Here is a 14,164-nt window from a genome sequence, read left to right as displayed (position 1 = left end):
GGCCATAGGAGGCCAGACCCAGGAGCCAGGGGTGGTGAAATGAAGGGAGGTGGCCACAGCTAAAGCAGCTCTGAGGCTCTGTGATCCTCAGGCTCCAGGCCGGGATTTAGACTGTGATCACAGTGACACTGGGTCACTAGTGACTAGACGCCCGCGGCTCCACGTCCTGACCTGTGAAGGGAGCCACCACCTTCCTCGGAGGAGGTCTAAGTGTGCAGATGGCACCTCCTGTGCTTGCCTTCCTCATGGGAGGGGGATAACCCTCTCGTTTTTGCCAGGAGTGGGGGCTTCCTGGGACACAGGACTGTCAGGGCTAAACCCAGGCCTGGGCAGGCAGATGCCCCAGTGGAGGGCTCCTCTTCCGCCAGGGCACAAGCAGGTGAGGGGAAGCAGGGGCCTGGGGCGCCACTCCTGCCCTCCCCGCTCCGTCCCTTGTCCCCGACCAGGCCTCACCTGACTGCGATTAGTGCTTGGGTGGCTTTGCTGCGGATGTTGCTGTTGGCGCTCAGGAGCTTCTCCTTCAGGAAGGGCACCGCCCGGCTGGCCAGTGCCTCGGTGGCGTCCTCCATCAGGCAGGCGGCCAGCGTGTCCAGGAGGAGCTCCTGGATCCCTTCCTCCTCCCTCTGCAGCTTCCACACCAGCGAGGGGATCAAGCTGCTGTTGACAATGCCCTTGGCGCCTGCAGGACAGGAACAGGCGCTGAGGGTGGGCCATGGGCCACCTCCCACCTGTCACCTGTGCTGGGAGCCAGAGGGTTGGCGGGGGGGGGGTGGTATTTGACAAGATAAATTGCAAATCCCCCCCTCCCGCTGCCAGGCAGGGGGCCCGAGCAGCCAGCACGTGGCCGTGGGTGACTAGCTGGGGTGAGAACCACGAGGACCCCAAAGGTCCAGCCTTTGGTCGCCTGTGACTGGGGGCACCAGCCTGAAACAGTGGCCTGAGAAGCAGCAGCCACCTCTGCAGGGCCCAGGCACACGGGGAGCCTCCCTCCCCCGCCAACCATGGTGCAGCAGAGAGAAGGATGGGGGACAGGGCAGGGGGACCCGTCAATTCCCTCCTTCCCATCTGCAACATCTCTGTGATGCTGGAGCCACAGATCAGCCTGGCCAGCCGTGGGGACAGGAAGAAAGCTTGCAGTGGGGTCTGAGGTAGAAGATTTAGAGTGAACAGGCCGGCATCTTAGGTAAAAAGAGCTGTGCCCCCAACCACAGTTGGTGGGCAATCCACAGAGTCTGGCCAAGGGGTCTAAAGGCGCCTGGTGGCCCTCAGGGAGGGGGCTCCACATGGCACAGCTGGGAGAAAATGCAGCGAGCCACCCCCCTTCCACTGTGAACGGTTCTGCCTCACTCCTTCCAGCCTCTACTCCCACCTGGGGGGTCAGTACACAGCTGGCTGCCCAGAGGAGACCCCAGAGATGGCCCAGGCGGCAGCCCAAGGGTGCTCACAAGTGCCCAGAACTGCTGGCAGAGCGGCCGCCACAGGAAGAGAGTGGGCACCGGGGAGGGCGGCCCTTCCCTGCCGCTCTAGGTGTCACTACTGCCCGACAGCCCACCCTCTCCCCGGCCTCCCCAGCAGCCCAGGCTGCCCACCGTGAAGCCATCCAGAGCCCCCATGGAGGTGCCACCAGCGGACACCTCTGTCTTCTGCCTCCCCAGCTCAACTCTAATTTACTCTAGAGAGACAAGTAAACAGGTTCATTAGCCTAAAGGTCTCTGAGTGCCAATTAGCATCAGGGATTTCCTCTTTGAAGACACCACCCAGCCTCCCACCCTCACTCCCCGAGGACATCAAATGGCAGGTGCCTGGGGTTAGGGGGTGGAGAGGCAGGGCAGCATGTCCAGAGGCTCCAGTGCCCCCAGCCAGCTTCTCACTGGGGTGTCCGGTGGAGCCGCTAGCTCTGTCCATTTGTTCTCAGGATGCTCACAACACAGGAAAAGCAGTTTCCTGCTGCTTCAGGAGTACTGGGCTTTTTAAGATTTAATATACACAGATTTAAAAAAAAAAAAAAAAAGGCTAGGTTGGACTCCTAAATGCATCCAGCTATGTGACCTTAGACAAGTTACTTACCCTCTCTGAACCTGGTTTCCTTATTAATACAAGCCCACCTGGCAGGGGGTTGTGCAGTATCAGTGGAGTAGGGGGTGGGAAAGTGCTCTGTGTAAGGGACTGTCACCATGTGCCCAGACACCCAGGCCTGGCACAGCGAGAGTCTCCCAAATACCACCAACATTGAGTTCCAGCTGCAGGCAAGCCTGTGGGTGGGGGTGAGGGCTGAGGAGCAGGATACAGACATAAAAGCTGCACAGTCCCTGCCCTGCAAGAACACCTGTCAGTGGTCCCGAAGCCACCTCTCCTGGGGGCCTGAGGCCTCCCTCCCCTTCAGCCCTGCCCTCCGGCCGGGCCACCACCAGACAGCACATCTGGGCCTCCTGCTCCGGCTCCAGTTCCAGCTCAGGCACCTGCCCCCAGGCTACCTGCCTGCCCCAGCCACAGTCTCACTCGGCCATGACCTGGACGGCCATTGCCCAGCTCACAGGGCAGAGGTGACAATTTGACCTTCCAAGAAGGACTGTGCTGACCGACGGAGGGATAATGTTCCTGACAGGGGGCCACCTGAGCAAAGGCAGGGGGTGAGGGATTTGTGCATTGTCAATCAGGGCTCGATGGTGGCCTCACTTGCACCCGGGTCTGGGCTTCCCGGGAAAGCCCAGGGAAAGGTGCTGCTGTGGGAGCAACAGGATGGGCACAGGCTGGGAGGAGGGCAGAGGGAGGGAGTCAAGGCCGGAAGTTGGAGGTGATCACCTCCACTGCTCCCCCGATTGGTGAGGAAACCAAAGCCCAGAGGGGCAACTGTAGTGCCCAAGGTCATACAGCAGATAGGGAGAGGCCAGGCCTTTAGCCGCCCGGGGTTTTCTTTCCCCAGCATTCATCCTGGGCCTCTACTCCTAGAAATGCTGAGCACCGGGACCCAGTTCATTTTGAGACAGAGGGAGATTAAAAATAAAACGCGTGCCGGGTGTGCCTCTCTGCTCGTTCACTTTGCTTCTTTTCAGCTAAAAGGAGAGTCGCAGGCCTGGCTATTTATAATTAACCCAGATCTGCAAAGCCTTGTTCTAGTTGGGGGGGTGGTGCACAGGCCCCCAAAAAGAAACAAATCAGAGAAACCCACCAGGCCCCCGACAGCCTGAGACCTGGCTGGCCGGGTTGGGGTGAGCAGCACAGGTGGGGCATGGAGAAGAGCCGGCCAGGAGGGGGCACCCTCGGGCAGTGGGGAGACCAGTGGGAGAGTCTCCGGGGACCGGTCATTACTGCCTGGGTTGACACATGTAGATGAGGAACTCCAGGTCCTAGGGGCTCTGGATGTGCAGGAAGGGAGGCCTGGGGGAGCCAGGCCTTGTGGGGCAGAGGGGCAACGGTGTGAGGCTCGGGTGTGCTTGGGGAGGGCCCAGACTGGCATGGCTACTGGGCTAGGGTGGGCTGGTTGATGGGCCACAAAGCTCAGCTGGGATTGAGGGTCACTATGCCCCTTGAGTGGAACCCCTGGGGTTGAGGTTTGGCCACTTCCTGGGGGCCACCTCGAAGGGCCCCTCCTCGGCCATCTCTCTCTGCTGGTTGGTGAGGTGCTGGGTGGGCTCAATCACCAGAGCCCCCTCCCCCTTTCTTCCTCGGAGCCGAGCTGTGGTCTCCTGGTCCTGTTCTCCCGGCAAGTGAGGACTCAGCCCCGGGAGCACGCATCCACGCCTGGCGCCCGGGCGCCACCATGCCTTATCTCAACTCGCCTGCCCAGCTTTAGCCTCGTGTGTCCCCCACTGACCACCCCCGCCGTGCCTGCCTTTGCTCGTGGGGACCCCTCGCTGTCCTCAGCTTACTCGGCCCCTCAATAGCACGTGACATGCTGACCATGTTTTCCTCCCGAGATACTCCCCCCGTGGCCCTGGGACCTCAGCTCCCCGCTTCCAACTCTCCGGCTGCTCCTCCATGTGCTTAGCAAGCACCCCCCCCTCCCTCCAGCATCCCCCACAACGTGGTCCTTGGCCCCCACCATCCCCCCTTTCCCCTCCACCAGGGGCAGCTCCTCTCAGGCTGCAGACACCACAAGGCCGTCCACTGACACCAGGTTGCCTGGCCATCCCCCCGCCTAGTCTGAACTCGGCCTCATGGACTGACTTCTCTGCTTTCTTATTTTCTCTGGGCTGACGAGCTGACATTTTTACTTGATTCTGCATTTAGAACGACGCACCCTGTGGGACCAGGCCTACTGTAAATAAACATGAAACAAAAACTTGCCATCCTCCTTCTCGAATTTAAAAAGCTAATCTTCAAACTCTCCAGTGGTTCTTAGGCCAACGCCCCAATCCTATACAAGGGCCACCAGCCCGCTGCGACTGTTCCCTGCCCCGCCCCAGCCTGGCCTTGTGGCATCCTCACGGCTCTGGCCACACTGGTCCTCTGGGTTCGTCCAGGCCTCACACTCCTTCATGCCCAGCGTCTTCCCCACCGTGGAACGTGCTTCCTCCCGCTCCAGGTCATGGGCACCTCCATCCTGCTCCCCCTGCCACAGAGCCCTGATGGGTCTCCCCCTCCAGGCTTCGCACAACCATCACGGGGGTACTATCGTTCCGGGGGTCTAGCAGGCAGGCTTGGGTCTGTCTAAATGCTAGGACTGTGCCGAGCGCAGAGGAGGTCGTCAGTAAATGCTTGCTGGCTGAAGGCTTACAATCCCTGCTTGACCCTGGGGGAGCTCTCACTTCCAGGGTCAGGGGAGGGGGCAGCAGCCAGCCCCGTCGGGCCCCTCCGTGGGCTAGCCCCTCATCTCACACCTGGACTGCTGTGCGGGGTCTTCCCATGCTTGCAGCTAGGTTTGCCCCTGCAAACAGCTCACTTCTGACCCCTGGTCCCCCAATTGCCCTCACCATCTCTGAACATGTGTCAACATGCATCTCCTGTCAGAATCACCCTCTAGGGACCATCTATTGTTATATTTGTCTCCTTTTGATAGAAGAGGGAACTGAGGCTCAATAACTCACCCAAGGGTATACTCTCATCCAGGTGAAATAACTCACCCCCAGGGCAGGTCCTGTGCCTGTTTCCTTCCTGCTACCATGGCCATTGGCCTCTGAGTGGACCTCTGGGCAGAGGCCCAGCCTGACCCAACCTGGCGGTGTGGAGGACACGCACACAAAGGAGCCCACTATAGTCGGCCACTTTCCACTGGTCCTCAGGGGCCACCCCGAGCCAGCATGTGCCAGGTCTAGTCTAGGTCCGCCTCAAGATGCCCATCACCAACATCTGTCCCGTCTCTGACTGTTTAGGCAGCACCTTCACAGGTGTGCAACGTCGCTGGGGGATGTAGTGCAATGGTCTCCATTTCACAGCAGAGGAAACACTCTCAGAGAGGTTAGGGGATGACATTGAGATGCCACAGTGTCCAGCTAGCAGAGCTGGTCCCTGCCTTCTGACCACAGGCCTGGCCCTATCTCCCTCTGCCAACGGTCCGTTCCAGTGCTTCTGCCCACCAGTGGGGTGATCCTAGTAATAGGACCATGGAGGTGTAGGGTGATAGGGAAGTGTTAGCGGGGAACATCTGCATTTACCTGGATGCTCTGGGGTGCACAGAGCTTCAGGTTACAGTGATGGAAAGGACAGAGAGTGGCACTAATGTCTTGGTTCTGGCCTGAGTCTTTAACGCACAGGAGTGAGGGGCTCCTGGCTCTGAGGCCCACAGATTGGCTCCCCCTGAAATTGAAAGCAGAAGTTGGCAGGTGCCCTTTGGTGCATTTTGCTGAGCACCAATGCCTTCTGTGAGCTTCCCAAAGGCGCCCATGGGACCCTAGCCTCAACTGAGCTGGCTCCCTCCCGCCTCTCTGGTCTGGGGGACCGCTCCTGGGCCCCCCTCCTGTCTTCCCTTCTAAGGCAACCTTCCGTGGCCAGGATTGCCAGGGACCCTGAAGAGCCCTTACCTGCTGCAGGCGCGAGCAGCAAAGATGACTAATGTCCCCTCCCATCGCTGCAAAACGTCACCGGCGTAAACCTTTAGGATTTGAACAGCCCTTTCACACGTCCTAGCCTACTGTCGCGACAACTCAGGGAAGCAGGTGCCACTAGCCCCACTTTGCAAACAGGCTCATTAGAGGTCAGTCAGTTGTCCAAGGTCGCGGAGCTCAGAAAGGGCAGACAGCGTTCGAATTTGGGCCGGGAAGGCGGGCGGGGCCGGGCCCATCCACTGCTCTCCAGCTCGGCCTCCCGCGGGGTGGGCGCCCGGCCTCGGCGCAGCGGGATCGCAGGGACCCCGGTGCCCGCGGCGGTGGCAGCGGCTGCCAGACCCCGGCACGCGCGGAGCCGCGGCCCCGCCCCTGCCCGTCGTCATTGGTCTGCGGGCGCGTCCGTCAGCTGCTCGCGCCCAATGGGCGGCGGGCCGGCGCTCGTGGTGGGGCTGTGGCGCCCTGAGCGTGGACTCCGGCGGGCGCGCGGCTCCCCGCCCGCGGTTGGCCCGGCAACGCGCTGCGCTCGCGGCTCCGCCCCCTGCCGGCGGCGCGGCGCGGGGCGGGCGGACCCGCGGGCGGCGGCGCGGGCGGCGCGGGAGAGCGGGCGGAGGGAGCCAGGCCGGCGGAGCGTGTGCGCCGCCCGCGGCCCGGTCACGTCCCCGCGCGGGCGCCTCCGCCCGCGTCGTGCGGAACGAGGGCGCCGCGGCCCGCGCTCGCCGCCCCGCCCCGCGCCGCCGGAGCAGCTCGGCCACGCACCGCGCCGCGGCCCGGAGGTGAGTGAGCGGCCCCGAGGCCGGGGCACGCGGCGGACCTGGGGACCGGGGGCGCGGCCGGGGGCCAACCCGCTCGCACCGAACTCCGCCCGGGCCTTTGTGCCGGGGCCCCGCCCGAGCGGGGGGCGCCGGGCGCGACGGCCGGGATGCGGGCCAGGTGGGGGCGGCGCGGCGGGGGTGCCCGCGCGATGGGCAGGGGCGCCGCGGGCAGGCAGGTGCTGGGAGGGGCGCCTGGGCCCAGGAGGGCGGGCAGGGGCCCAGGGCTGCCACTGGTGCGGGGCCGGGCCGGCGACCTGCGGGAGAGGCGCCCGGCGGGGTCTCCCGGGGGGCAGCGGGAGCGCCGGCGCGTGGCCCTGGCTGAAACGGAGGCGAGGGCCCCGGAGGCCTGGGCCCGGGGACGCACGGCTCGCTGTTTTCGGTCACCGCTCTTGCAGCGAGCAGGTTCCTCGGAGGCATTTAGAGCGAGAGGCGAGTATCGACCCGCTGCGATTGTGATAGGTTCCCGGCTCGATATTTTTTCCCTTAAAAGGCGGTGGGGGCTTGGGGTGGGGGGGAGGGCCTCGGGCCGGGGCTCAGCGTCCTGCCGGGGACCCGAGGGGCTCTGGCTTCAGGGCGGCGCTGAGCCTCTCTGGGCGTTGGTGGCAGGATTCTGCCGAGGCCGAGAATTGGGGTTCTCTGTGACCAGAGAAGAGGATGGGAAGGCGGCGCCCAGGCCGGGGAGTCCGTGTCTGGGGATGGAGGGACCCGCCTTGGGGGAAATCTGCTGGTTTGGGGAGGCATCTGTCCCCTGACCGCTCCTTTCTGCCCAAGTGATCTCCCTGCCCTGGGGATCGAGTCCCTCTGCCTTCTGCTCAGTCTGGAGGAGGCTCCTTGGCCAAATTCAATTAAGCAAATGTTTACTGAGCAGTTGCTCCCCCGGGGCCTGGTGCTGGGGTGGGAGTGAACTGGCCCTGCCCTCCTGGGACTGACTCACCGCCCCCACGGGGGAGAAGCGTCTCTGCTCAGAGAACCCAGCCCTGAAGGTGGGTGTTGGGGCCCCGAGTGGGGCCGGGGTCGGACGGGCCTGTGGGCAAAGTGACATTTGAACTGGAGCTTGAAGGACACGGTCACGGTTGGGGTGGGCATTGCGGGCAGAGGGGAGAGCGTGGACGGAAGCACAGAGAGGGCGCTCAGGCAGTCCAGTCTGGCAGGAGCACAGGAGGTCAGGCGGGAAAGGGCGGAGGCTGCCCAGGGCTGGGGCCGCTGGGGTAAACGGATGACCCTGGAGCCTGCTTCAGTGGTGGCCGCAGTCTCCTCACCTGTGCAAAGAGCAGCTCCGTGACCCAGAACCGAGTGGGCCTGGAGAAGAGCCGGGAAGACCCTGAGGGCTGCTCGTAGCCTAGCACCGCCCTTCCAGGCAGGGCCAGGGTCCTGGGTAACCAACCCCTGGTCTCCTTCCTGGCCAGCATGGAGGATGATGTTGAGCTGGTGGCTCTGTCCCTTTGGGGCGTGGACGTTCGTGAGCAGTAACCGTGGAGACGTGGGAGTCTCCATGCAGCGGCTGATGGTGAGGGAGGGCCTGGCCATGCCCGGATGCAGTGGTGCGCCTTCAGCATTCCCCGTGCTTCAGGGTCGATGGACAAGATGCTGGCATTTGGCTTAAAGCTCTTGTGTGTCATACCAGACCCTGATTTTCTGAGATGGCAGGTGAATAAAACAGTCCCTCCCCCTCGGAAGGCTGGTGTTACCTTCTGCTGTAGATCTGCTGGCTTGCCCGCTGCCGGGGAGGTTTTTCCCTCTGAAGGGGCTGTTTATCACTCATCTGTGTAGCGTGCCCCCTCCCTGACCCACCCCCAGCCACACACTGGCTTCTGGCCGAGGCCCAGCTTGCTGCAAGGAGAGCAGGGCCCCTGCCTGCCCTCGTGAGGGTGCGTGCTCAGCACGATGGAGCTGCCTTGCTCCATGCTGTCGCCCGGCCCCTTTCTGGGGGCCTGCTATGAGACTCCAGATTTGGGACACGGGGAATGAATTCCCCGTTCTGTCCCCAACTCCTCAGCTCTTCTGTCTCCTGGAGTCCCAGGAGGAGAAGCACCCTGACTGGCTCTTAGGAGCTTCTAGGGCAATTCCAGGAACTTCTGGGTAAGCAAGAGGACTTGACAGGGCTGCCCAGGGCCCCTGCAGGGAGGCCGGTGGGATGCAGGGGCGAACGGCAGGGAAGGCTGGCCTCAACCCAGCCGCGTGGCTGTCTTGTGTGCACATGCAATGACCAAGTGCCGCACTTTCCCCACTGGTCGTGAGGACAAGGCAGCCCTGACTGCCCCGTGCTGGCCCTCTGAAGACCCAAAATTCTGTGCGGCTGTAGGGTATTATCCCTGCTGCCGACCGTGGCTGGGCTTGCAGGAACCCTGGAGGAGGCAGATTAGCACACTGCACCCTCAGGAAGGAAACCCAGGGTAACTGAGCCCCAGGGGCAGTCCTGTGGGCTGGCAGGGCAGAGGGCACAGGGAAGTGGACAGAGGCATCAGGGCAGACGCTGAGGGTCAGCCCAGGTAGGAGCCCAGAGCGGTGGCCTGACAGCTTGTGCAGACTCGGGGGCGGTGGAGGCGGGGAGCCCCAGTGGAGGCAGCGGAAGACCTGGGTCAGGCCTGGCCCTGCGCCCCCCCCCACCCCCCGCCCAGCCCCATCCTCTATGAGCCTCCTCATCCTCACCACAAACAGAGCCAAGAGTGCCCTGCCCATCCCCGCACGGTCCTCCCCACATCCACGCTGGCAGGGGAGGTGCCTCCCAGGAGCGAACTGACAGGGACTAACTCACAGGGACCATCTGGATCCCTGGGCTCGCGGGGGAGCCAAGGGAACGGAACCTCACCCGTTCGCTCGGCTCAGCCGTTCGTTCCTTTGGCTGATCTTTACCAGCACCTGCAAGGGCTAGGGCCATGCCCGGCGCAGGGACACGGCAGGGGGCAGGGCACACAGCACCCATTCCCGTGGCGCTCCCTGAGACCCAGAAGGTTGACAAACACCCGAGTAGCTGAATGCCAGGCAGGACAAAGGCTGTGAAGAGCCTAAAGCAGAAGGGGGTGGGGGTCCTGTGTGGAGGGGCCATTGGCACAGCACCATGGAGAGGCCATGGGTGAGTTGTGAGACCGACGAAGAGCACCAGGAGGGAGGATGGCAGGTGCAAAGGCCCTGAGGCCAATGCACTTCTGCAGCTGGAGGCCACCCTGCCCCCCAAGGTCAGGTGGCTGGAGCCCGGGATGGGGGGCGGGGGCGGGGTTGTGGAGCAGGTCAGGTAGGATTACGCTTTTAAAGGACCCGTCTGGCAGATGGCATGGGGGCCGCTACAGCATTCGGGGTGAGGGGCTGCTGACCCAGTGGGGTGGGAGCAGGAGCGGTACTGAGAAGTGGTCGGATGCAGGATTTAGCTTAACAAGGACCTGCTGATGGAGAAGAGGAAAGGACCGCTCTGGAAGGACAGAGTTGGCCTTGGCGAGGAGGAAGACTCAGACGCATCGTGAGAGGTGGGGAATCGGGAGTTGGGTTAGACCCAGGTGGACGTGGGCATACATGGCAGTCAGAGGGGAGAGCCAGGCTGGAACTGGAGACCTGGAGTCCCCCCACCAAGAGTTGGGGGGCAGGGGCCGGCAAGGTCACTCAGGGATCAAGGGCAGGTGGGACCAGAAGGGGCAGAGCCAGGCCTCGGACCCCACGGCTCAGAGCTGAGCTGAGATTCCAGGGGCTGCACAGGAGGATGTTCCTGGGAGGGTGGGTCCCCTGCAGTGGGCCTGGGGTGCATGGGGGCTAAGCAACATGGGCAGGACTGGCTACACAATTTGGGGGTCCCTTGTTAAAAATGATTAAGCATTTCAGGACAGTGACAGCAGAGTGTCAGGCTGGGCATGGCGCACATGTGCACGCCTGGGAAGGCCAGTCGTGGTGGCTGCCAGGACGGTGCCCTGGGCCGGCGACCACTCTGCCCTTCACCTGCCTCCCATGGGCAGGTGGGCTGTGTCGGGCACCTCGGGCCATGGCGGCTGCACCCTGGCCTCTGTGAGCGGCGCTTCTCCCCCTCTGTCTGTGGACCCCCGGCCTCCGTCCCTCGGGCAGGAGACACAGCCAGCTGGTAGAGGGCTGGGCAGCCTGTTGACAGGAGCGGGTGCATGTGGCGGGTGGCCTCACACACAATGGCTTCCTTGAGTTCGTCTCTTTTCTGAAGGAACCTGCTACATCACAGAGTTTTGAGTTATTTGCTTCTAAATTAAGGTATAACTCTCTTTTAGAGATGTCCCCGGAGAATCCATCAGAAAGTGCTAAGGAGTGAGGCTGTTAAAATCCGTGGTGCGGTGCTGGGGGTGGGGTGGGGGGAAGTGGTGGCAGACTGTCGAGCCCAGCGCACCCTCCAGCAGCTGCTGACCAGCACGCACCCTCCCCAGGCTCCCCCGGCCCCCGCCTCTACTGGCCGTGCGGCAGCAGTCAGAGCCCAGCTGCAGAAGGAGCCCCTGCCTTGCCGAGCCCCCTGCCCTGGGAGTGGTGACGGTCAGGTCGTGGCGTTGGGTGGAGGGGAGCGGCCGCATGTGTCGTGTCCCCCAGAGCCCCCGGGCAGGCGTTTGTGGAGGGCAGGGACGCTCACTTTCTCCTCTCACAGCCTGTTCCGCCAAGAAGGGGCCTATTTTTACCTCGGTTTTCTCCTCTCGGTGGAGGAGACTGGGACCCGGGGAGGTGGGGTGGCTCCTGAGTGGGCACCGGCCGGCCCAGACCCCGGGTGGGTGTCCAGGGACCCTGAGGGCTTCTCAGCAGCCTGGGTGGCCCCCCCTTCCTGCAGGCAGCCTGCCTCCGTCCACCCTGGGGTCCCCAGGGGTCCAGGAGGGCTGACTGGTGGGGCTGCTGTGCTGGAGGCTGGTGTGGCGCTGGGGCCAGTGCTAAGGTTCTGGCTGTGGCCTGGTCCTTTCCACTGGGAGGACTGCATCATCACAGCTGATCTTTCTTCTCACCAGTGGCTCTCAGGCTGGGTCCACACACAACTTGGGGTGTCCAGGAGGAGGCTCTCAGGCCTCCTAATTCTGTTTTCCCGTTGGGGGCCTCTGTCCGGAACAGCGCCTGTGTCCACACCCGCACAGATCCTGTGCCCCTTCCTGCACGTACCCCAGTGTAACCGCTGCCTGTTTTCTTTGTCTGTGCTTGTTCTCCGTCTCTCTCCTGGACCTGAACATAAGCTCTGTGAGGTCAAGACCTTCGTCTGCTGTTCATCACTGAGAACCTGGCCCCCAGAGCCCGGCCTAGCCCTCAGCAGGGAGCCAGGAAACGGCTGTCAAAGGGGTCCACGAACGTGGCAGGTGAGCAGGCCTCCTGGCGGCTGCAGCCTTCACGTTGGAGAACTGTGGCTCCAGCCCAGTCCTCTGCTCCCGCGAGGTGTGCCTGCCGGTTGACAAACACAAACCATCCGCAGGTGGACAACCACTGGCCGGGCGCCCATCAGGCCCGACTGGTTCACTCACGAGCCAGAGGCAGGCAGGCTGCCCAGCTTCTCACGCTGCCATCACAGGCCCAGGTCCCCCCACCGGGGGTCAGACGCCTCCGGCTGACACTGGTCCCTCAGTGACGCCGTGTGACTCGGTGAGGCCCTAGTTAGTCTGGGAGATGTGCGGTCATGACATTTAGAGTCGCGTCCATGGGAAAGTGTGCTCGGAAGGCGAGGGGAGATCCTGGTGGTGGGAAAGGACCACGGCGCCCACAGTGACCACAAGATGACCAAGTGGCCTTTCCAGACAGCCCTTGTGCTCCAGGATGAGCTCAGCAGGGAGCTCGGTGAAGGGCAAAGAACACTGAATGGGAAGCCGGGAGACCTGGGCCTACTCCACCTGCAGTGTAGACACGGTGAATCCTCTTCACTCTGGGCCTCTGTATCCTCACCTTCAGATCAGGCTGGGTCGAGGGTGCAGGTAGTCTTCATTTCTTACTCCAGCTCTGGAGGGGCTGCCCAAAGCAGTGTTGAGAAGGATTCTGAGGCTGTGTGGTGGCTCAGAGGAAAGTGGTCGTGGTTGATTAGTGGTGTCTGCAGTGGTACAGGAAGCGGGATTTAGCCGTTCTTTCCAGGGGCTGCTCGAGCCCACACACCGCGCCCTCCCTCCTGCCCAGCAGCTCCAGCTCATCCTCCTACCCGTGGCAGCCTCTCCATGCCCTGGTCGAGTGAACGAGCAGGTGATTGAGCCTCGTGCTCAGCTCTGCTTGGCCTAGAGCCCCAAGAAGCCTGCCTGGAGCCGGGAGACCAGGTAACCCCTGGCCGTGCTAACCGGTGCTAACGTGCTAACCGGTGTGGTTCCAGCTCTGGGTGTTGTAGGAGTGGGGACAGTGCAGGAGGAGGGGGTGGGTGACGGGCAGGGCCGTGGTGAGTCCCAGGCTCCCAAGGATGGGTCACCAGGCTTCACCAGGGATGAAGATGAGAAAAGGCTCCAAGCTGCCAGGAGGGGCCCCTGAAGACCCTGTCAAGGACTTGACACCTGCAGCCCTCACCCTGGCTCCAGCAGGCCCTCGTGACCCCAGCCGGTGTTGCGCACCCCGCCCCATCCCTGCCCTGCCACTGTGCCAGCGAGGCTGTGGGCGGGGCAGGGCAGGGCAGTGTGGAAGGGGCCGGGCCAGGGAAGGAGCAGTCCCCACCTGAGGACCTTTCTCAGGTCGTCTACCTCTGTGCTGACTGAGGGCCTGGCCCTCACGCCTCCTCCCTGCCCCTGCATGGCACATCCTCTGTGACCCCAGCTGTCCCACTGTGTGTGGCCTCTGGCCTGCCCACCTGTCCCCTCTTGCTTCCTGTGGCCCCACAGAGAGACCGCCACCGCCAGCCAGCCTACTATCTGGCCCTCTTCAGTGCTTCTGGGTGCAGTGGCTCTTTCCCTGAGCTGGGCTTTCCTCCAACGTGGTCGCCCCCCTCACCCGCTCCGTTACCTCTGATATGCTGTGCAAACATATTTCTCGATAAAATGCTGGGAAGAAAAATAATTAGAGTGTTGCCTCCATTATCCAATTTCTGATTAATCAAACTCTCTTTGTCCTCGGCCAAAATCTGTTCATTTCCCTTAAACAATGGGCCAGTGCCAGGCATCGATTTCCTCTGTGTTAACACCACGCACACATGCACATCCCCGGCCCTGGCCCTGGCCCTGGCCCTGCCCCTGCCCCGTGGCGGGGAGGAGGGAGGCACAGACGGGGCCGCCCTGAGCCCCCAGCACCACCCTCTGCCTCCAGGAAGCTCCACGACCTCGACGCACCCACCATCCCAGCTCCAGCTCCCTGGCTGGGCTCAGCCCCACGTGGCCTCGGTCTCCAGGTGCATTAGTCTTGTTGCTGGTGGTTCTGGGCTCTCCTGGGGCAGGAGATGGAGGGATGGAGGGCTGGTGCCAAGTAGTGGAGGGTGTGGCTGCTGGGGACTGGGCA

General features: G+C 63.0%; 2 protein-coding genes across 2 annotated transcripts in view; one reads left to right on the top strand and one right to left on the bottom strand.

The window, feature by feature from the left end:
• RSPH14 (radial spoke head 14 homolog) overlaps positions 1-14,164 on the bottom strand; it is a 61,973-nt gene that overhangs the window by 2,058 nt on the left and 45,751 nt on the right. The window contains exon 5 of the mRNA XM_082416354.1: positions 454-679. Within this exon, the coding sequence (XP_082272480.1) occupies positions 454-679 (226 nt within the window). The remainder of the gene's footprint in view (positions 1-453; positions 680-14,164) is intronic.
• Positions 6,544-14,164, top strand: part of GNAZ (G protein subunit alpha z) — a 42,441-nt gene continuing 34,820 nt past the window's right edge. Inside the window, exon 1 of the mRNA XM_082416351.1 lies at positions 6,544-6,757. The gene's annotated coding sequence lies outside the window, so the exon portion shown is untranslated. The remainder of the gene's footprint in view (positions 6,758-14,164) is intronic.

This window comes from Balaenoptera physalus, assembly GCF_965194825.1.
Source record: "Balaenoptera physalus genome assembly, chromosome: 12".
NCBI lineage: Eukaryota > Metazoa > Chordata > Mammalia > Artiodactyla > Balaenopteridae > Balaenoptera > Balaenoptera physalus.
This window is presented reverse-complemented; position numbering and strand designations above follow the sequence as displayed.